This window comes from Amblyomma maculatum, chromosome 2, assembly GCF_055883805.1.
Source record: "Amblyomma maculatum isolate TAMU_Amacu chromosome 2, ASM5588380v1, whole genome shotgun sequence".
Taxonomy (NCBI): Eukaryota; Metazoa; Arthropoda; class Arachnida; order Ixodida; family Ixodidae; genus Amblyomma; species Amblyomma maculatum.
Genome location: NC_139345.1, coordinates 145,459,985 through 145,484,252, shown reverse-complemented (window position 1 = coordinate 145,484,252; position 24,268 = coordinate 145,459,985). Strand labels below are relative to the sequence as shown.

The following is a 24,268-nucleotide window of genomic DNA, read 5'->3' as shown; positions in this document are numbered from 1 at the left end:
TCCCTTATTCAGCGCAGTTTTATGAATCTGTGGATTCGTGAATGCTTAAATAAAAGCGCGAAAGGCGAATGAATTTTCGCGCGGAATTTGAACCTGCTGCACGCATATGCGGCGGCACTTTGACAACAAAGCATTAACCATCAGTCGTTTCATTTGTCCTTTGATTTTACATCTTTTGTTCGCCCATCAGTGTGCCCGCTCATCCTTAGTTCGCTCCTTATTTTATTCCTCCAATACATTAGAGGTCCTCTAACTAGATTCTGCTAGCTCCCACTGAATTCCCCCCTTCCTCTCACTTTCTCTATACCGTTACTTCTCTTAACTTCTTTTTTCCTTTCCCTTATTCTTTCATCCTCAGGGTATAGGGTACAGTACAGAGGGGAAGAGAATTTCACAATGGAAAAAACACCAAGTATAATTTACAAAACAATAGAGGCGAAATTACGGTTACCAGCTTTCTTGAATCTACGTTAGAGATTGGTGAACAGTAATGTGATGTGGTGCGCCAAAGACGCATATAAATCAGTTGATGAACATAAATAGATAGATACATCGTGCAGCCGTTCGTGCAGTCGGGATTCGTGCAAATATTGAAGACAGTTGAGCTTGCTTGAGGCAAAAAAGCCTTAAGTCACGGCAGCATCCCAAGCATCCTTGGCCGACCATTTACGTGTGGCCGACGTTCGGAAAATGGTCGGCAGCCTACTTAGTCGGCTAGTAAACCACGGCAAGCGGTCGGCCCGGAGGTAGCCGCTAGCCATTTCGGCAAGTAGTTCGCAGCGGGCTTTGGCCCGACTTTTTGGGCGGACTAAATGCCGGGCACGGCGCCAGGTTAATGGCAAGAGTGCGGCAATGCGTCGGCCCGACTGTTGAGGCGGTACATTGAAAAAAAGTTATGAAGAGCACGACTGCTACTTTTTTTTTAAATTTGCCTGTTACTTGGCTTTGGTTTTTCGCGATGTTATGTAATTTGCGCTTAGTATGGAACAAAATGATACATGCTATTTAGTGTAAATGTTTTGTTACATTAATTAATGCTATTGTTTGTTTAACTTGTCGCTCACATTTTTAGTGAACCTTATAGCTGTTAGTAAAATTATTTACCGAGTTCTGATAAACAGCAAGCCACAAGGTGACCGCGATTTCATGTGTAGATCATGTCATTATACATTATACTCTTTGCTTATTACGAAGCGCAGCTGTAGGTGATGTAACATCAGTTATATTTTTGGCGCACAAGCTCCCGTACACCCCATTTAGCCCGTATCACTCACTGAAATTCGTCCGCTATATGGCAGCTGGGCACTTGAGTAGACGCAACTTCGCATTGGGAGGAGAAGGCTATTGTGTAAAATAAAGAGCGGACAGAAGAGAAAAAGCACACGGGGGCAGAAATTATGCGTAGGGCACTGGCAAGCCTTGGCCGCGGCGAACGCTCCAGCAGGCAAGCAAAGAGACAAATTCTAAAAACACTACTTCGCAGCAGGAGAAGAGAAATGCGTACACGGAGGGAGACCCGGACTACCCGGACGAAACAAACCGACCTCGTGCTCGGACGTTTCCAAGGAAGGGCGGAAAGGGCGGGAAGGGCGGGGCAACTGTGTCACCCCCGCAGCTCGAAAGTTGGTGGCGAGCGTTCCTGACTGGGCGAGAGAAGAGGTGTGTACACGCCGACTTTGAAGAGAGCATGCAGTTTTGTGGTATTTGTATACTATTTTTGAAGGAGCTCTTTTCGAACAAAGTTGTCTTACGATCAAATACATGAAGAAAAAAAAAAACGAAGGAACATGATTATTGTGCAGGTTATTAATCGCATACTTTTTTTCTCAAAACAGTCTGGTAAAGCTAAGAGCCGCGAGAAAACGGGCCAGCGTCCTTGTCATTTGGTTTTGTTTCTTTGCGTGTGGCCCATTCATCCTCTTTTACGACCTGCCGGGGTGGGACGGGCGGCTCTTTTCATTTTTCTTTTTTTTTTCGGAAGTCGGAGGGGCGCATTTTCGCAGCGAGCGGTCCGATTCTGCAATGGACCGGAAACTACCCCCCTCTCCTCCCCCGCTTCTTGTCAACAGTTCTTGGAAGACTCGGCAGCTTGTGCTCGTGGGTGCGTGCGTGCTTTCAAGTTCATTGCAGAAGTGTAGAGCGCGACCAAGAGACGATCTTGAGCGCGCGAGGACGCTGTACGTGCGAACGAAATGTTGGAAATGTAAGCGCGTTTTCCAAAGTTGTGCTTATTAGTTAAAATTACAAGACAGTCAACTTTGTTACCTTCAATAACTAGACGCTGGACAACCAGACCTCTTTTTCATTCGCATTTATATATTGTCAGGACAAGTGACTGTAATAGTTTTCAACCGCTGTATCCTTTCAGTACCTCCGCCAAGCCATCCTGAAGTAACGCGCTCCTCCGGCGCGTTTGGACACAAAAAATCGAAGATGCTCCGCTTTTTCTGTTTTTCTGTTTTTTTTTTCTTTTTTTCTTTTTGCTCAAATAATGGGAGTGTGGTTTCATAGGAACGATACAGTTGATTTTTATTTATTTTATTAGTATTTCGCTTTTGTTTTACAGATTGTTTTGAATTATGGCTTCTATATTTTCTTGCTTGTTACTGTCCACTCCTGATCCGCGAGAGACATATTTTCTCAACGCATCCTGCATATCAATATGAGTTTGAGACCCCTATGTTATACAGAGTGATTGAAAATTAATAATATTTATTGAGAACTACACGAGGTATACGCGCAATAAAAGAAGCTAATTGAAAAGAATTCTTTCCTGAAGCAGCTGCCGCAATTTCGGGTTTTTGTTGTGGCTTCAGACTAATAATATGGAGAACTTTTAGTTTTAAGGCGTGAACATGTATCGGAAGGGATTAAAGCGAATTATCTGTCGTACGTACTAAGCCGAGAGATCGCTTGTAGAATAGCCCTGCATATGGAAGGAATGCTGCATAGGTCCAGAAACTTAGGACTTCTGCTTGAAAAGTACCGGGATAAGAGAGTAGAAACGATCATGACGTCATAGGCGTGAACTTCAACCATTTACATAGCAGGGAACCAAAGAAATCTTATTGATAAACATGGAAATAGCAAAGCACACTGGGACAATAAATAATGTTTCAGTAAAACAGCAAACAGTACCGAACATATAAGATAGCGGCAAGAAATATATAATGCAGTGAGTTTCTGGTCACACGTTGTATATCAATAATGCGCAGCTGCAACAGGACTCCCTCGGGAGCTCTGACCACCTAACAAATTTCCAGACAGTCGATGGCTCGATCCTTTGTGCTCACACATATACGCGTGAGCCGCAGGCTTGCGTCTTTCAAGACAAGAACCGAGTTCAAATCACTTCGATGTACAAGTGACCTTCCTGAGTTGGATGTGCCGCGTCAACAACCTCCGGATAAAGCTCTGCTCTCCAAGAACTAACAGCTGGCTATATCTAGGTGAGACGCACTAGCATGGGGAACAGTAGACAACGGGGTCACCGAAAGAATACGATCGACCGCGTTCCTATTCTGCCAAATGATCAATCCCATGGACTTCGCTACACGTTGTTCGAACGCTTCGCGCGGCCTTCCACTGTGCGACGAAAACGCTCACGGCGCTAGGCAGCGGAATGTCCAAACTGCGAAGCAGTGCTTAAGGACACGTGTGTGAGACTCGACCTGACCAAAGTTGATACAGTTCAGATCAATATGCCAGCTGTAAAGCCTGTTTAATTTGGTGGGGATCGAATACGCCACACTCAGTGCGCCACCGAAAGTCTCTTACAGCATGCGGGAGATTGGGTGCAACAGGCGTCTCCCACTTCGCATACCTTTGGCACATATGTCTAGGGGCGCAGAATAGCAGAGCGCTTCGCAGAGATTAGATACTGCTATGGCTATCCATGCTCCGTCTACGAACATCTCCTCTAACTATGCGAACACGTGCGCCTGTTTCCCCTGACCATGCACTACAAACATATGCCTTCTACTTCCAAGCCAGTATAAAAGTTAAGGCCGCCCAACGTAATCTATGTGATCCACTAACTCGGATACCCAATAGCGCACAACAAAGGGCATAATGAAGACAAGGCGGAACCCAAATAGGCGCCACCACCTAGCTATAGTGAAAATATAATCAAAGTAGATTGACTTTGCAAGAGGAATACACAAGAAAACACGTGCTAAGCCATGCAGGGTCGTATCATTGGGAGGCTGGATCAATAAACAATCAAGGAACACAGATGTGGGAAAGTTGGCACCTGTGTGCCGACTTTATCAGAAGTTTCGCGCATACGTTAATTAGCTATAACTTTAGGATGAACAAGATGTCCGAGATTATTGAGTTAATAGTCTATCCCTAGTGTGACTATTGTGACGCATGCACGTACGCACGCACGCACTTACGCACGTCTGCAGTCGCACAGAGTAAATTGTTCCACGACCTTACACAGTGGTATACGATGGAATAGTTAATAATAATTGAAAGAAGGAAATAAAAATTAGGGGACGCTCAAGCTTCCCCTTAACATTTGACGGGATACAACGCCTTCTCATTATTCTCTCTATCTCTCTATTTCGGTGGACAACCGCAGTTAATTGCAAATTGGTTATGGAAAGTAAAGGCGCAGCATCTGTCACAGATCCCGGTGGGAACCTGGACCGCATCTGCATATTTACTACCACATTCCGAATATTTCAGACAAAACTCGACGATACTCAAGCGAAAACCAGGTTAGCGAGGTGGCTTTTGGACCAAATGAGCTGTAGCGCTTCGCATATATACATATATGCTGCACTCTCGATAGACGAAACTCGAGTATATTGCCGACATGAGGATAAATGGAACAGCTTGGGACAAATATTTGCCCGCCTCAGTTAAAACACGGGGATTAGGAAAGCTTTATTCCTTATATATCAATATGCCGAGGCCAACTGTCTTTATCCAGAACACAAATGTGGTCCTGATAGTTTTCAAATAAAAATGAAAGGCACGCAAAGAGCCGATCGCCCGGACGATTCGCCTGTCGAACGTAACTTCCTGCGAACACAAGCATTGTGCAAGAAGTAACCTTTGGTTCTTTTGAGAAAATTCAAAGGGATTGCGTTTTGAGAATCCCGCGCAACATGACGAGGATCGATCGGCTCCTGCACCAGTGGCGGTCTACATTGTGTTAAATTCTTCAACGTCAGCCTCACACGCAGAAATATGGTATGAAATGCCAGAATATATATAAAGTTCCTTGAATCCCCTTTTCCCCAGCCGCGTATTCACTGCTGCTATAATATATCATTAAATAACATTGTGCATATCAAAGTAAAGTATCCTGCAATACCGCAGGTTTCCCCTCTACGTTCCATGAGGCAGTCGGCTTAGCAGGAGAAAAGTGGAAAATTCGTATCATTGAAACAGCTATTTTTATGCAACATTGAGTTATACCGCGTGCATGATATATATTGACACTATATCATTTGAGCCTGCTGATAGAATTATACATTGCGCAACAGAAGGTGAAATTAACTGTTATTTATACATATTTTGAAATAACGCTTTAACCGCGCGCTAATTGAGCCGCGGCGGGTATGGTACACTCTGTAGTTGATCGCGAGTTGTCATGAACTTATGCTTGAATTTGTGAACTGGTAGGCGCTGATTGTCTGTTTGAAGCATACTTAGTATTAAGTGCCTAAGATTTGCGCGGTAACTGCTATGAACCTACGAATGTAATTGTCCATTTTTTTATGGTTAAATGGTAACCTCTGAATTTAAACAATGTCATCATAAAGTTAACCTATAACATAACCCTAAGCAAACCCATGGTAAACCGAAGAGATCACGTGCCTTTAAGATGTTAACCGTCAATTACTTTTGCCAGTGCCATCGAAACCTATCAATCCTAAACGCCCATTAGTTTCGCAGCCTCCGTGAGTTTACATTTCGTACGGGGTCAAGAAAAGAGGCGGTGAGCTTTTATGAGCTTTCATCCGGATCCGGTGCACTTTGCCCTGCGACCTTCTACTGATTTTCATGCATCCCTAGAACAAATGGACAAAATATATTTTTGTCAGAAACTTGCAGCAGTTACTATGTGGTTCAATCGGTATTTACCAGCTTGAGCTCGAAGTCACGGGCTTTAGTCGAGCTGCAGAAGCCGCATTATGATGGAAACCAAACGCGAAAACGGAAATGTGGTTTGCGATTAGTATGACAGCCCGAGGGGCTCTAAATAACCCACGTACTGCTTTGGGAAGTATAAATCCGCATAGAGTATGTAATCTCTGCAAAAGCACTCATAATATACAGTGTTCTGCAACTTAACTGTCTTGGAAAAAGACGGTTCCGATAAAGTTGCAGAACACTATATACGTAGCTAGGTCTTGCTATTTTGGCTAAATGAAGCTGCAGGTGTTCTACTGCCCCACACTTGGTTTATGTGGAAGATATTCGGTTAAAAGAACATTACATACATTCACTCCAAGCCATATTTTGTTCATGCAAAGAACTACAGCTGCTGGTATCAAGACGAGGGCTCTACAGAAGCCGCAGAAAAAAGAAAAGAAAAGAAAAGAAAAGAAACTACCTCGACGCTTCTTGAACGACGAGGGAGGGGGGGGGGCGAGGGGGAGGGAGCGTACGTGAAAAAGAAAGAAAACTGCTTCTCGCTGCTCGGGACCCGCTGCCCCCCATCGGTCCATCTCTTTTTCCCTGCGGCAAAGCGGAAAGAACCACGGGGAGGCGAAAGGCATCGAGGCACCCTACCGCGGGGGGCGACAGGAATGCCGAAGCAGAGAGAGAGAGCGGCGAAAAAAAAAAAAAAGAATTGCATGCACCGCACACAGGGAGATTCTCCCTGCTTTTTGCAGCTTCTCTCACCCACCCTCCTCCCTTATTGAGGTCACGTGTCCAAATGGCGGGAAAACACATCCCGCGCGAGCTAAGATGCGCGGCGTCACTCAGTCGACGGCCAGCCTCCGTGTGGGCGCGATGCGTACTGCCTAATCTTATCGTCCGCTTTTATTTCGCGCAAATTCAATCTGTCTCAACCTCCTGGTGCAGTCAGCGTTTGAAAAGAACAGCCCATATATGCAGCTGATGATTGCAGCCGCTCTGTACAGATTCTTCGTGCCGAAGTTCACCAAAACATGCGTAAGTACATGATCTTTCGGTCTTGATCAGAGGAGCTTTTTGCTAGATTCGATATTATACTGAACATAATAATGTATTGTTTTGGAGCATATGTTCGTCTTATTATATACTCCTTGCATCTTTCTTCATATATATATATATAATTGATGTGGGCGCTGATCGCGCAGGAAGACTTGCTGAGCCGTTTGGAAACAAGGCTGCGGCTGGCTGCGGTGGCAGAATTGGCTCATTTTGCAGTCTGGGTCCTTCGGTATCTCCTGCCCCAAAATGCTCGCCTTTTAACATGGAGGGACACTCACTATACCGATCAGGTAAGTCCAATTATCACATATTTTGTTCGATACGACAATATACTGCAACTGTTTCTGGAGCGCGTATATATATGCGCATCTTGTTACTGCGTGCATTTTTTTTTATATATATATAATCGATGTGTGCGCATTTCGCTCTGATTGCGCAGGAAAACGTGCTGAGCCGACTTGGAAACGATGCTGTGGCGGTGGAATTAGCTCTTTTCGCTGCAGTCCGAGGTCCGATCTCCTCTGCCCCAAAACGCCCGTCTTTCACTTCTTCATATCGAAGTGCATGCACTGACATGTATACCCATCAGGTAAGTCAAATTAGCGCTGATTTTCTTCTATACGATAATGAACTGCAACTAATTATGTATTGTTTTGAGACTTATGCGCATCTTGTTACTGTAAATGCATATTTTGTAATTGGTGTGCGCGCCTTGCGCTGATCGTGCAGGGAGGCGATATCAGCTGATCTGGAAACTGGCTGCGACAGTGGAAGCTCGTTTCGCCGAAGCCCGAAGTCCTTGGTCTCCTCTACACTAAAACGCTGGCCTTTCACTTCTTTATGGCGGTGCACTTGCCGGACAGGTATTAGCGCTGATTTTGTTCGGAAAATTCGATTATCCGACTCACATCGATGGGACGCATGCAAGCCAGTTAAATGTCAAATGCTATCACTGATATAAATATTGCAGCACCCCTCGCCATAGGAGCGATCAGAAGCTGTACAAGCATCATCGCTGCTGCCAAGCAAGCTCGTGCCAGGACTGAGTACAAGGTTTATGCCGTGTTTATTATTATTATTATTATTATTTTGCTGCTGTAATGATGTCTATACGTGAAAATTGATGATTGAGTGATGCGGTATGCTGGCAAGGTAAGTGAGCCAGTGCGTTCGTATTGTGGATTTTGGAATCATATGTGATGCACACAGATCTGAGCTGTTTCACATTGATTTTGCTCTGTGCGCTTGCTTTCTGGGCAAGCAGTTGTATTTTCATCGTGCGGATTATTTCCTGGTGCTTACATGCTCATGAGGTGTTCAGCTAACCTGTTTCAAACTTTAAAAATTTACAACGGGTTTTATAAGCTTCTAGGAGTTGGGCTGTCTAAATAGCCGTCTTGGCTGATGAGACAATTTTTAAAATAAGCTCGGTTGTTAAATAACGAAAATAAATAAGATGACTTATCGTTAAATATCCGGTCGCTTTTGCTGTAAAAGTTCCATCTAGTTTGAGAAAATTAAGCTGTATTCTACGGAATAAACTTATTGTAGGTTTCATGTAAATATCGCGGAAACTGTTTGCTCAGCCGCGTTGGAATCCCTCATACGCGCTCTATGACAAGCGCGGACACTTGGTTTTGCTAGAATTATTAAATTGCAGCATTAGCATTCAAGAACGCGCTTCGGGAGGATAAGGTTTGACTGCGCTACGGTTTCAAATTGCAACATCATGACTCCAGCAAAACGAAGTGATCGCGCCTTTCTCGCGGATTCACGGATCCTGATTACGTATTGCGGCTTTGCGCTAATGCGTTTTCAGTAGGGTCGCATGAAGTCAAGCGCATAAAATATATTGATGTGATAGTGCAGTTGGTGGCAGTGAGCAGACATTATGTTTTCTACCTTTCACCCTATATTTGCCTGCAATGTAAAAGTCTAGGCGAAAAGGAAATATTTAATTAAAACACTTGTCTTCGTACAGCTGACCAAGATGGAACCTGCCGCAGATCCGACCAGTCGCAGACATCAAGTGATCGACAGGCTGCCAAAAGAAGGAGACCAAGCCTCAAGCCCATCTTCCATATGTGGCACACGCGCAGTCATATATCCACGCTTATTAAAAAGCAAATCGCGAGCTTTTTCTGAACGCTGTTGACAAATAAATTTTTCACCAAATACTGCAGCTTTTGTTTCTTCATGGCATCAGAAAAGCTACTGCTTTTCTTGATGCATTTGTATGTGCTACCCCGTTATATATGCATGGCCCACGATATATTAAATGCATGGCATGATACCTGCACGAGGGGCGATGCCGGCAACCGGCGTCGGGAAGCAACCGGCCGACGTGCGGTCTTTCGTCAGCAAAATGCTAGGGCAGACGAGCGGCCGACCATTCAGTAACGCTGGCAGACGGCAGGCCCACGTGCGGCAGGTGGTCGGTCACGTCGGGCCAAAAGGTCGGGCCGTAGTCGATTGCCTAAAATCGGCCAACGTTAGGTCAGTGTCAATCCCCGACGCCGGCCCTCATTCGGGTGCCGAAGGTCGGCCGGCCACTTTTTGGTCGGCGAGAAAGGTCGGCCCTATCTTTTGCCACACACTTTTTTTTTGCTTGGGATTTGTGACGTTTTTCGTACACATAACATGTCCGTATACTTTTCCTCGCTTGCTTATTTCATTCTTCCACTCAGTTTTCACGTTAGTGATGTGTGCGTACAGAACCGGTACGGGGAGCTTTTGCATTTCCTTCATGGAGTGATTAAGAATACCCCATGAATTTTTATATTTTTCTCCCTTTCGCCCAATCGAATGCAGGATTCGCTTTCCTTGCTCTATTTACGGTATCCAAAGTGACAAAACTGCTTCCCCGGCGCCTTCAATTGAATAACGATGACTGAATGGTTGAGTAATGTAGTACTCACTCCCCCATGATTAAACATGAAGTGCAACTTCAACCTTTTCTTCACTTCGTTGTTAGGAATAAATTACGTCAATAGTATTGAGAAGCCAATAAAGTTTTATGGACCTCGCTTCTGCACTGATGCAATGAGCATGGCTTAAGAATAAAGTGCTACGGTGATGCTTCTGGCGACGGCGGGGAAACAATTCGGGCCACGCAAACGGCTCACGCAGGAGAAACGCGCCGCGCGATATCAGCGGGTTGCTATCGCAACGGTGTTGTCGATGTATGTGTTTTTTTCTTCCAGCGAAGATTCACCGCTACATCGACGCTGACGCTGCGATCAGCGGCCCGATTCGGAAGAGCGTGGCTGGTACCTTATCTGGAAACTTGCGTCCAGTGCCTCGCCCTTGCTGTGTCCCCACCTAAATATTCTTGCACCGTGGTGCAAACCCTCGTTTGGACAACACGAGTTTGTGACCATAGTTGTTAAAAAAGGCTTGCATAGATGATAGCGCTAGAATGTTCTTTGGGTAATGAGAACCTCTATGATGTAAATATCGAGAGAGGGCAAATGGTCGTTTACAATATGATTGAGAGCAACATTTATATATATCTATAAACGTTAATTGAGAATGTGAAGCAAAACCGAAACCGAAACGGTTTTTCTTTTCGGGGTTGCCGTTTTGGGTCACGTGCTTCCGATCAGCGCCTCCTCAAAAGCGACAAGAGTGGTGGCGGCAAGTAGAGGGGTAGAGGTAGTAGAAACAGATGCAGAGCTTTGCCTGGTGACTCGCGTCCAAATTTGCTTGTAACTGAATTTGCGCATGAAGCGCGTCCGTTGAAATAGCATGGATCCTTTGGACGCTTGCCATGCAGCGCTGCAAGATGAAACCGTTCGGAATCATGTGGTACAAGACGCGAAAGAATATGCAATATCCAACGGTAAGTGCTGCTGAATGTCGGCGAACAGTTTCGGTTGCATGCTCCCGCTGATAAGGTAATTTGTCGGTCTGAGCATGTAATGAGCAGCAACAGGAATTCTCGGGCAGATTCATTCGTTAGTTCAGATGCTAATAGCCGGGCAGCTGATTCAGATGGACAGAATACCTTGTCTGCTGGTTACATGCTCTCGTTTCGCTGCCATAGGTTTCACAAATGAACAAACACCGAGGATTGCCGTTATTTGAGATGTGCTGCATTTACTTTATTAAATATCATCACCAGTAAATTTCCTCTGTGTTCACCTGATATATATCTGTGTTGATCAAGGCATGTTTTAGGGCTTGCTCGCGCACTTGTAGTTCCACCCGATGATCAAGTAAACTTCTCTTAAGCCGTCAGCTACCTTATCAACGCTCGTGTTCATGTTTGAATCATGCTTTTTACATAGCTAGCTTAAAATTCAGTGTCATCTTGTTTACCAGCATTCGAGGAATTTTATCGGTTTTATGTGCAGCCGTGTACTCACTGCAACTATACTGAAACCACCCACGCAGCCCTTCTAGCGCGGCTTTTAACGTGGCTTGTGTGGCGCCTGAAAACAGCTGTGACTTGGCTATTTATGCGACCGTCCCCAGGAAGCTTTCCAGCCTTTATCTGCAGGGGATTCAAAAGACACTTGAAACGTATCAGTGATAAGCACAACGTTGACCTCGATATATGAAGACAACACTTGTTGCAAATTCCGGTCGTACAGCGTGATCAGGGCCAGGTTACGACAACACTGCTATTCGTCTTGCTGATAAAACAGGGGCTTTTTGGACGAATTGGTTACAGAGGCGCCCTGGTAGCACCAACCATTTTGGCGATGTAAAATTATTGTCAAGTTGCAGTAGAATTGAATATGTTATCGGTACATTAATGGTAAGTTAGATCTTAATTACAAAGAACATGTCAGTTATATCCTAAACATTGCTGATCATCGAAGAGGATACGTATAGTATCAATGCCGTGTTCTAAATATTCATAAAATTATAATTGAAAAATGACACTAGAAGTCTATTTCGAGTTCCATCTCATAGCTGTTCTCCTCTCTTCAAATGGCAGTGGTGTTCATGTAACATAAATCTCTAAAATCTCTTGGTCTGTGCCTGATGTAGTTTTCATGCAAAGCACCAAAACTCTTAGAAGACTTTACCCATGTGCAGTCTGCTGCCAAGTTGGCTACATGGCTGCGGCACTCTAGCAGAAAGCACAAACGTGATGGACATGGGATGAGGAACTATATAGCAGGCCTGTGCAAGGGCCTCTTAAGGAGAGTACCTTCTCGGCTAGGACCTATTGGTGCTTCACCAAGTCCTGTTGAAACCAAGCATATCAGGATGAAACAGGGCAATATGGGAGATAGTGAGAAGTAATGGGAAAACTACTGCTGAATGGAATGTATTGTGTATCTGCATTGTGCCCAGACAGCTGTAACAGTGAGCTGTTGCTCACCGTCTCTAATTGCATAGAACTTATGAGGTGAGGAGAGTGAAATTTACGGAGTGACATGCACACTTGTTCTGCGTTTGATGATGGAACTTGTTGCATTTAAAAAAAATATATTTTTTGTAGAATTTGGCTTTGGGAGCTTGTGCATGTGCACCTTTCGGCTCTTATTTATGTTTGTGTTTCTCCCTTGCAGGCTTGTGCATGAAGTCGAAGTCGCGTGACCAAGATAGCTACACGTTTCTGCCGTTCTGCCTGCTGCCATCGCCCATTCCACGTGCAGCCCTCGAGCAAGTGAAGTCGTTGCAAGAGGACATCAACCTGCTCATTCACCGTGTTGCACATGACTATGAATTTCTCCGTGACTGCCTACAGAGGCAAGTTGGCAACCTGTGAGGTTTTTGTCATCGCTATCGTTCTTTCCCGTGGCCAAATTTGCTTTGAAATCCAGCCACTTTCTGGAGACAGGTTTTAAAGAATAGGAGATGTAGCACAGCACTCATCACTTTATTGGTAAACTACAATACTTGGACTTGAAATGCTGGATTTGAAGTAAGGTGTTTTTGTTCCAGCAAGGCCTGCACATCTCTGTGGCCTCATTCGCAGCCAGGCAAGCCTCGACAGCCCAGTAAACCATTGTAAATGTTGCTTTGCAGTGCACTGCTTCAGCTTGGTACCCAAAACAGGGTGCAGCTGTATGTGCCACCTTTGACGTCCAAAAAAGACTATGAGTGATAACTCCTTGTGACTTTTGAACAGGCCGTTTCTCATGATAAGTCTAACCATTGGCAAGTGTGCTACTATGTATTGCTGCGAGTGCAATATGAATGTAGTGTTTTCAGGTGAGATGCATAGCGGTTGGGACTATGCAGTTGTAGGATTTGGCTTTATATCCTGGACTTGTCGCTGCACCAAGTGAGCTTACAGTCAGTAAATGGCAGGGCTAATCAGCAGCTCAAGTGAAATAATAATAATAAATGAATAATTATTACCTAATTCAACTTTACCTTCTGTATCAACCTTGTGATGACAGGGCTGGGGCTCATTGTGCAGTTACTTTCTGGAAGTTGTTGGAAGTTGTTTTCAGGATAGCTTCTAGGGGTATTTGGCTTTACTGTACTGCCTAATGATATTGAACAGGTAGCTAGCCAGATTACTGTACTGCCTAATGATATTGAACAGGTAGCAGGCCAGCTCTGGCTAACGTGTTTCCTTAGTGCTTAATCATATGGCTTTTATTGTCTTGTTTTTACGTTTTCATGCACCCTCCCCCCGGCATCCTTCCTCATTCTTCAGCACCATCGAGACGGATAAGTTCACAGCATCCATTTTCAATATTTACGAAAAAGTCCGGGAGGCAGGATTTCCTCAGGTTAGTGTGCCTATCTTCACAGTGAAAATTTCTCCGAATGCTGCAGGACTGTGGTTTCATGTCATCTTTTTTTTTACTTGCTAAGCATATGTAACTACTGCACTTTACTACAGTCTTTTCGAAGCTGCTGTTAGTGCACTGCCATTTTTTAAGAGACTGTGCCCATGCCTTGCATAGGTGTGAATTTAGCTTAACCGGCACGCTGTTGTCATGAGCTGTGTTTTGGGATGCACGCTGATTTTTACTCCTGCACTATTATGGTTTACAATCAGTAGTTGTGAAAGGCAAAGTCTATTGGGGTGTCTGTCGACGATAATTCTGGAGTTCTCTTCTACGGAATCGATCTATTAACTGTAGATCTGTATTAGATCTGTATTAACTGTAACTGTACAGTTTAACTGTCTTGCTGTTTTGTAACCATTAGTGGTGGGCCACGTGGTTCATTTCACTCTTGGTGTTTTTGCCAGAGCCACATTAGTACAGAGAAGTTCCTTCAGCGTGAGATAACTGTTGTAGTGTTCGACTTGAAAAACCATTTTTAAGCAGCAGTTTCATTATTTTAATCAAATATTTAAACTGCGTAGCAGCCCTTTGCTTTAAGGATTGCTTGAGGCAGTGCTCTTCCAGAGCTTCTGTCTGATGGCTGTTATTCTTAATGCTATCAAAATGCGGCCATACACCATGGAGATCAGATGAAACGCATTTCAAGGGCCATTACTGGTGGCAGTTGTAGTGTGTTCCTATTTGTGAGCAGGTATGATTTGTTAGTTGCGCCACACAATCATGTTCTTATGCCTGTAGTGACAACCTCTTGCTCTCTCCTTTAGTGCTTGTCTGTCCTGCTTTTCTAATTTCCTATCTTGTCTGAACTGTTTCGCTTGGTGGATTCATTGTTGCCATGTGGCAACAGGGGAAGGGAGTCCTAAGGCTTCTAATGCCGGCTACTCATTCCTTGACCCAGGGGTCTCAAAATGCCTAGACCATGGGTTGCATGTGGCTTGAGGCCTCATCCCGAGATGGTGCGCATTCTTTGTTAAGATGAAAATGGGCATTGCAAATTTATTCTGCATGAATTTCGGATGAACGTCGGCTGCCTTCAGTAGCAAGGTGCCGTACAACCCGCGCTATCTTTTATCATAAATTTCCTTTTTGTACATGCTCTCTTTTAAGGATAAGCAACTCTGCTATTAACCATAGTCGTACCCTTGCAGTAGCTGTCTCCTAGCCATCCGGAAGTGGCGACTGTCCGGCATTTATGATGAACCCGATTTTCTTTTTCACGCAGAATGAGACAGTGTCGCTTGGCAACGAGACGGTTTCGGTGGAGATTTATTTATTTTATTGTTTCTTATTTTTATTTTTACATTGATTCATTGCTTTTACTGTTATCTTTATTTTCTTGCTCCTAGCCTGTGGGGGATTGTGTTTAAGGTGTTCTCAATGCGGCCCATGCAGCAATATGAGTTTGAGACTCCTGCCTTGACCTAATCACGCAATCTATAAGCAGGCATATAGGATGTGTACAAATAAGGACAGGAGCGTTTGTTCCTGGGCAAGCTGATTCATGTTTTCAAGTAATCATTCGACCAACATATCATAGCTCATCATCGTGCTGCTCTGATATGACAAGCTGTGGTATAATGATCGAATGATTACTGAAATGCATGTATGTATGCTCATTCTTTCTGAATAAGCAGTAGAGTTAGCACTTCTTCTGTCTTTTGTATGCTGCGCTGAGAAAGATTTTCTTGATAACAAATAAGGATGACTATTGTGCATTGTAAATGGAGCAAGTTTTAAGCACCATTTAAACTTTATCTTACCAATCATGGAAAGCGAGTCTCAAACAGCAGGTTCGATTTTTAGCACACAATTTTAAGCACAATGGAGGCTGTCTAGACTTTGAGTGCCCTCCATGATGCCAGGGTATTGGATGAAGGCGCTTTAAGACTTGGAAGTGTTCCATCTGAACACATGCAAGCTTTAACTTGTGCTTTTGAATTCGTCTGAAGTTGAAAAACCTTCTTTGGCTGAAGGGGCACAGATATTTATGCCTTCAGCATTGTTTGGAGTGATGTGAGCAGCTTCCAACTTTAATGCATTTCTTATTAAGGCGCCTCTGATGTTAGTAAATGGGAGGCCTAAATTTGTAATTATTACAGGAGCATTGATCTGTGGATGTGTGCAAGCTGTAAAGCTTCAGCTTTTAATTATTACTGGGAGCCACTGTTCCAGCTTTATTTCTTATAAAAGTAAAGGCTTAATAAGAAATAGAGGGCTATAATGGGAACAAGGGTTTACTGTTAATATCTTCAAGGTATACTGCGCACACACAAAACAAGGACAAGAAGGGTACACAACAAGCGCAGATGTTGTGTACCCTTCTCGTCCTTGCTTTGTGTGTGCGCAGTATACCTTGAAGATATGTCTGACCGACTCGCCCAGCAACGCACTCTTTTTGTTTACTGTTAACCTTGAACATCGGCCTGAGTGCAGCACTATAATCTCAGTGATGTTTGATCTCTCCTTAAAAGAGTGTGGACAGCAAATTTCTTGCATTTTTCTTCTTGTTAATGACATGTAAGACATTGCTGTACATGAATCGTCATGTGGTATTCCCCTGCGACCACTCCATAATGAATAATTTAATTTTTTATCACCTGTTCCAGCTTTGATAGGCGAGTAATGGCTACGACTTCAAAGTTACATATATATAGATCAGGCGCGGGGTCAGAAAACTGCATTATCATTGATGCTTCTTCACTTATTGCGTTTCCTATTCTTGGAGAGAAGTGGCTTTAGCATTGTAGTGAATGAAGATAAAAGAGCGATTATGTCACAGCTTTACAGCCCTGAAGGGACCTATATGGGAATTTGACTGTATAGCCATCGCTTGGCTGTTCAAACCAAAACTAGTTAAGAAATAAAATGTTTTTGTAAATTACTTAGCAGCTGCAGGCAAATAGCATGCGATGATCCTTGTATATGCATTGTTGCAAAGAATACAACATGCTACTGAAAATTAAGTGTATACATTTCTTTAAGCAAACAGTAATCCATCCTAGTTGAACAGCTGCTTCTAGACTTCGGAGATTCAATGAAGATGTTCAGATTGCTTTCTTGGTGGGGATCTGGGATCAAGGAGGTGCTGGCTCAGACTACCTTTCATTTAGCATGTCTAGTTCACTCTCACTTTGTGGCCTTTGGAACTTTTATTGCCGAGGCCTACAGCATGTGAATTTTTTCTTTGAGCGGGAAGGGAATGCAGGAGATACTGCATTATGACAGCTGCAAGTACACAATAGGCAGTGATGCGTTGGAAGTGGTAAGATAATGTATAGTTAAGGGAGGTAAAAACATGCAAGTCCGGACCACAAAGGGAAATAAGTGGAAGAATAAGGATGAGATGGAGTGCATTTGTCAGGTACTTTCAGAGCATGAATGGCAGCTTACCAGTATCCCCGAAGAGAAAAGTAATAACTGCCGTACCTTACTGGTACTCAACAATGGGGCAGAAACATGGAGGCTAGAAAAAATGATAGGTGTAACACTGACAGAAAAAGAGCATTGTGGGTCAGAGAACAAATGCTAGTTAATACGTTAGTCAAATGGAACAGGAAACAGGCTTTGTCTGGACATGTAATGTGAAGACAAGGTAACTGATCATCATTTTACCAGAGGCCAGCAGAAAGTGAAATGAGGGGATAATGTAAATGCAGCTGGCACAGGACGAGGTTAACTGGAAGGATGTGGTACAAGCCTTCTCTCTGCTGCGAGATATGTAATGATAATGATGATACTTCATTAGCAACCAATGTTGACATTGTCTATCCTAGTGAAGGACCCTCGCACAGCTGTCAGGGCTAGTAATTTTGAAAGATAGGAGTTTTCTGGATGCAGCCCTTGAGCCTGGGCCTCCTGCGGAGCGACTACCTCTTGGACCTGAAGGCAGCGGGCGACGACCCAAAGAAGGCCTGCCCCAAGCAGGTGGAGGTGAACACCATCGCATCATCGTTTGGCGGACTTTCGCCCATACTCCACAGACAGCACAAGTAGGCATGCTTCCCACCCCAACCTCCTTTTCACCACTATTGTCTACACCTACTGCTAGGCAAATGTCCTACATATTAACCTGGTCCTGTGGCAGCTGTGGCTCTGCACAGACTTCCTAATCCCATCAACACACCTGACCCTCTGCTATCTCCCTGCTATGCCTGCCCTGTTTCAGGGTTCACCCTGTATGTTTGCTTTGCGTAACATACCCTGTCCATGCCATGAAACGAATAAGGAATGTTTATTTGTATTCGTCTTATCTCATTACCTTGGTCAGAGAAACAGGGCGGCACCTTTGTTGAAATCATCCTTATCCTCCAGGAACAGAACACCAGAGTGGGATAAGCATGTTCTGGGCACAGGGTGCTGTAGTTGTTAGTCCTATGCAATGTACTCGTGGTGCACCTGCTTTGTCTCGGGGGAAATGTTTCTTGGTCTTTTTAGCCTCGGGGAGCCTTTCCTGCCCATTCTATGTCCCGTCTTGTTTTTCTGCCCTGACCACCTTTAAAGCAATCTTATTCTGTGTAAGACATTGCATATCTATGCTGCACTGTACCCCAAACTGTGCAAGGGAGTTGAGGCCTCATGAGGCATTGCAGGCCTTTTGCTTCAGCTTCCTCTTTCTTTGTTAAAAGAGAACAAATCTTCTATAAATGCAAAAAAATGTGCAGAAGCCTTTCGGAAAGTGACCCAATTCAATTAGTGTACAGTGGAACAATCTGCCATCAACAATGGCAGATTGAATGAGAGCAAAGTACGCATGTGTGCCGAAATTTGTCGGGCAAAGAAAGGTCAGGGTAGAGGCATTCATGGATATCACGGTTGAAGAAGCCCAAAAACCATGTATAATCAAACGACAATGTCAGGGCTAGCTGAGCGTCTGCACATCAGAAATTTGATGACGTTGATCTGAAAAGAGTAAGGCCCTTGAATATTGAATGTGCTATGATTGCCACACCAGTCTTGAAATAAGTTGGCAATCATAAATGTAGATTTTTATTTAAGACGAACTTGAAGGCACCAGAAAATTTGTTTGTCTTATCACAAGTTTGGTGCCTTCAAGTTTATCTTAAATGAAGTGCCCCTAAATATATATACTAAGTGAGCATGGTTGGTGTGTTCAGATTTATTCTACATCATAACAATTGCTGTAATAATAGCTTTCTGGCACGGGAACAATTGCAGATAGAGCATTTATTGCACTCTGCGTGAAGTGGGCCAAAGACTGAGATCATATAACTCGCTCATCTTATCCAGCTTGAAAAAAAACAGTAGGGGTGTTCAAAATTTCAAATCCGAATCAAATATGTTTGCTGTTTGATTTGTATTAGAGAAATTGATATTCTAAATTTTTTTATTCTTAAATTATTGCATACACCGAAAATTTTCCAATTCACCTCAGTTTCCCTGCGCTGCGCGCTTCACTGCAATGCCTGATTGTGCAGGCTGGGCAGTGAAGCATTCTCAACACGTGATGTGGCCGTTTTATGAAGGAGGCCTTTCCTACAGTGTGCGTAAAGAAAAGCACTTCACAAAACCGGAAAAAAAATGTAGTTCTTACTTTGGTTTTATCTCGTGCAGACAGCCATCATCCAGATGTTCATCAGATAAAATTACTGGGGTGAAAATGGTTTTTGGCATGTTTCAAGCCCATTCGATAATCCAAGCTTTCAGTTAATGCGGGAATTTTTTATAGTCCCTCGAAGGCCGAATTAGCGAGAATTTACTGTATTCAGCAGCACTATGACAGGTTCACCCTGTTTCTTCCTGTGCATAAGACTGGTGTATGGAATCTTCTGCTATAAAATCTATACTGGATTTTTCAATGGGGTGTGCACATCTGGGGGCTTTTAGTTTAATTTTATTTTAAAATGCCTTGTGAGCTCTAAAAAATTAGAGCACTGCAGAATCTGCATTGGAGTAATGCGAAAGCACGGATGCTGCTTTTGGTTGCTTCTGGTTACTTCTGGTTGCTTAAATCACTTCTTGTTTACCCATTTTAGTCTTTGGCACTTTCAAATTATGCGCCAATCCCTTCCTATGCTCTTTTTCATCTCTACTTCCGGTTGCGCGACGTCACATTCTTGACGTCACATTGATTCACTTCTTGTTTACCGATTTTAGTCTTCGGTACTTTCAAATTACGCGCCAATCCCTTCCTATGCCCTTTTTCGGCTCTACTTCCGGTTGCGGGATGTCACATCCTCTACGTCACATTAATTCACTTCTTGTTTATTCATTTTAGTCTTTGGTACTTTCAAATTGAGCGCCAATCCCTTCCTTTGCCCTTTTTCGGCTCTACTTCCGGTTGCGTAACATCACATCCTCTACGTCACATTGATTCATTTCTTGTTTATCCATTTTAGTCTTCCGTACTTTCAAATTGCGCGCCAATCCCTTTCTATGCCCTTTTTCAGCTCTACTTCCGGTTGCGTGACATCACATCCTTGACGTCATCCTAATTGACCGCCTTAATTAACTACTTTAGTCTTTGGTACTTTCAAATTGAGTGCCAATCCCTTCCTATGCCCTTTTTCGGCTTTACTTCAGGTTGCGTGACGTCACATCCTTGACGTCACATTAATTCACTTCTTGTTTCCCCTTTTTTGGTCTTCGGTACTTTCAAATTGCGCGCTAATCCCTTCCTATGCCATTTTTCGGCTCTACTTCCGGTTGCGTGCTGTCACCCTAATTGATTGATTTAATTAACTATTTTAGTATTTGACACGTTCAAATGCAGCGCCAAGCCATTCACTAATGCGACCATTTTTGCCTTTACTTTTTAATTTTTGCCTCAAATAAATTACCTAATTAACCTAATGGCCTAATTATTTTTTCACGCACAACTTTGCATCACCCTCTATCGATTGATGCCACTCATTTACCTCTACGACTTCTCAATTACTCCAACTGCTGCGGACACGATTTTGCGAGTTCTGTCTCTAATTACCTTATTGGCCTAATTATTATTTCGGACACAATATTACATCACCCTCTATCGATTGACACCACTCATTAACCTCTACCACTTCTCAATTACAACTGCTGCCGACAACTTTTACATTTGGGCCTGTAATTAATTACTTAATGAATTTATTGGCCTAATCTTTTTTTCTGCAGCAATATTACGTCAGTCTCTATCGATTGACACCACTCATTAACCTCTACCACTGCTCAATTACCCGCAACTGCTGCGAACGCGGTCTGCGGACAGAAAGCTGTGAACATAGCGAAGCAAATATGAACAGTGTTTACTAGTTTTTCATTTTTCATTTTTTCACTGCTCAGGTATTCTATATTCAAAGTCATTTTTTCTTTTCTTCATTTATTGAAGCCTTGCCATATTCATATTCGATTCGTGTTCACAAATTTCAATATTTGCACATCCCTAGATACTAATTAGCCTACTTCTACTTCTTTAATTTTTTTTTCATTATGTCATCTTTTTTCACTGTATCCCACAGTGGCTGGTATGTTTGTGTTCATCCTGCTCCAAATACTGCAAAAGTGCTCGGCAGTGCAGCCATTGATGATGTTTCTCTCATCTTACCCCCACTATCAACCCCCCGAGCAGGCTTCTGTACATTGCAAGCTACGTGCATAGTTCTATTCTCTAGCCATCACAATTGCACTTAGATAATGGACATGCAACACCGCGTCTGGTAAAAATGTGTCCGTGTGGTTTTTAAATCACCGGCTGGACGTGCATTGTGCATAGGCACCGCTTAGCCTGTCAGAGGCAGCACGCAGAGCATGATGCAATGCCCACTGCCGAGATGTTGGACCTCTGCCATCGCGGACTATTGTCTTCGGTGTCCTACCTTTTCCTTTCTGGCAAAGCCCATCACCCCAAGAAAGCATGTTGCTGCAAGGTAGGTTTCCTGCTGTTCTTTGCAATGATGTCCCCACAAGCCATCTCTCTGGAGATGTGGTTTCTTGCACTGAAGTATGTTACATATTTTCTTTCATTTGCTTGATGAACGTCCTATGTGGACTCCACATTAGAACTGTGGACGGGCTCGGGCCAGCCCGTACCCGGCCCGCGGGCCAGGCTCTGGCCGCTCGGAAGCCCTTTTGCTCAAGCTAGGGCTGGGCACGGGCCAGTGCATATTTGTCTCGGGCGGGCCAGGCTGGACACCGCGATCACAAACACAAGCAATATTTGCGAAAGTGCGAATACGGCCACAGTGCGATAAGCGTCTAGAATGCACAGCATTTTCCCGTGCCGTCCCCACGCGAGAGCTGCCGAGTTCTTTCCTGGCACTGACTCGCCTTTCCTCTCTGCCTCCTTGCCGCGAACGGCTTTTTGGTAGCCATCAGTGATGAGGAGAGGGGCCACTTGTGGGCAATTTAGTTTAGAGTTTGTGATCTCCGCTTTAGTAACACTGACTCCGATGTTTAGATATCCGTTTCAAAATTTACGTCACATTGTTGCCTATCAAACGTGTCTATTGTAACTTACTCCTGCATCAACATGGCCTCGTTGGAACCAGGACATAGCTCAAAGCATTTGCGGTGAAAGTTTCCTGTTGTTTCTCTTGTTGCGAATATTTCACTTGGAAGGCACGCGGTGGGCCAGGCGAGCTCACCAAGTACAGGCCACAAAATCAGACCCTTGTTTAGGTTTAGAGCTAGCGCACTTTTGGAAAAGCAAACAAGCTGCTTACTGAAAACTTGCTTTCCTATCAAAGAACGTGTTAGTCTTTCGAGCAACAAGTTGCAGCACTGAAAGAAACTTTAGCGCTACTGGGTTCATTATCCAAGAGCGCCGCAAATGCCTTAATTCAATGGATAACTTAGTGTTTTTGTGCAATGAGCTAATTCTACATACGTGCTGTGCCCCTATATATTCAGCAAATTTGTCATTTTAAACATATCACCCTGAAATTATTTTATTATTTTTCTTCGCTTCAACTGCAATTATAGCATAACGGGCAGGGCCCGGGCTATAAATTTAAGCACCGGGTCGGGCCGGGCTCAGTACTTACCAAGTCGGGCTAGGTTGGGCTCGGGTCTGTAGCATCGGGCCCGGGCCGGACTCGGGCTCGAAATTTCGGCCCATGCACACCGCTACTCCACACAGCAGTGGAGGAAGTTCTATGTGCACCTTCTCCACAGCTGTGTGGAGTCCTAGGAGTTTTTTGTTGCTGCAAAAGTTTGCCTTTATTAAAGAACACACAAAACAGTTCATCTCATGTGGACTTTTTATTGCGAAAGCAATACTACGACAGCCAAAGCGAGATTTCGGGTGGCCCAGCTACGCCGGGAAGAGGCGCATTCACGTTATTCCTATGCCATATGCAGGAGCTGCCAACTCGGGTCGCTCCTTTCATATGGGAGGGTGATATCAGAACCAGCCTGCCAGAACCGTTTGCGTTCTCGTTACCCCTACAACACGCAGGCACGTCCATACGGCTTGATTGAAGCGTGACTTTATATGTGGGCTGGTAGCTTACGTTCTCGCGTCATACCCTTAAAGGATGAGCATAAGTGTCCCCAATAATGTAGCACCTTACACTGGTAAGGGAATAATGTAGCAAGCAAATTAAGCTTCCGCTGTTTTTTTTGCAATTCAGCTAGGGTTAACCAGAGCTAAACCACAACTAATTTTTTTTTTAATTTGAGCCCCAAGGAAAACCAACCAACACTCTCACATTGTTCATCTTAACCGAGTTTATCATAATGGCAGTCTATGTGTTGAGCTTCTACTTTATCTAGTCAGGGGGCACAACGCAGAGAGGCTAAAATGAAATGGCTGTTGATGCCAGGAGGACCTTAAGCAGGCAGGAAGATTTTAAATTAGTTATATTCCTGCAGAGCAAAATCAATGCAACTAAAGTCGAACCCAAATATATCGAACTCGAAGGGGATCGCGAAATTGTTCAATATATCGATAATTCTATATACAGACATTGGTTTCAGGCGCCGCTTGCGATTGTGAAAAATGATGCCGTCTCTGTCGCGTAATCAACACACTCGCATAGTGAACCCACCCTCCACTTTGCCGCCGAGAGTTTTAAAAAAAAGAAAAAGTGTTAGGCGGTGGCGCGTCCCTCCATTTTGGCCGTCACATAAACAGCTCATTTATTGACAGTGCACCGAGATACTGTGTGGCGATAACCTCACAGTGTTTTTATCTTCTGACTATACTTTTGATATTAGCTCCTGCGGTGGGGGGGAGCAAACTTTTGCGGAGTGCCCGTGATGGCTTGATTGCACAAGTCTAGTTCAATTTATCACGTCGCGCTTGAGGCAGGTGTAGTCCGCTGCCACAAAGCATGATAGCTGCAAATGCCGTTTGAAGCAAACAAGGCTAAAAGCCAGTGTCATGATTGCAGCTGACCACATGCTTTTGT

At 44.0% G+C, this 24,268-nt stretch overlaps 1 protein-coding gene and 1 long non-coding RNA gene across 2 annotated transcripts in view; both read left to right on the top strand.

Moving 5' to 3' along the window:
• The first annotated feature begins 7,608 nt into the window (after positions 1–7,608).
• On the top strand, positions 7,609–9,333 carry LOC146200122 (uncharacterized). Its single transcript, XR_014704800.1, has 3 exons — positions 7,609–7,747; positions 7,888–8,021; positions 9,140–9,333. It is a non-coding gene; the product is annotated as an uncharacterized LOC146200122 (long non-coding RNA).
• A 1,438-nt stretch (positions 9,334–10,771) lies between these two features.
• LOC146200121 (glutathione synthetase-like) overlaps positions 10,772–24,268 on the top strand; it is a 54,144-nt gene continuing 40,647 nt past the window's right edge. Inside the window, exons 1-4 of the mRNA XM_084595373.1 lie at positions 10,772–10,999; positions 12,684–12,864; positions 13,784–13,859; positions 17,760–17,911. Coding sequence (XP_084451499.1) covers positions 10,906–10,999; positions 12,684–12,864; positions 13,784–13,859; positions 17,760–17,911 — 503 coding nt within the window. The 5' untranslated portion in view covers positions 10,772–10,905. The remainder of the gene's footprint in view (positions 11,000–12,683; positions 12,865–13,783; positions 13,860–17,759; positions 17,912–24,268) is intronic.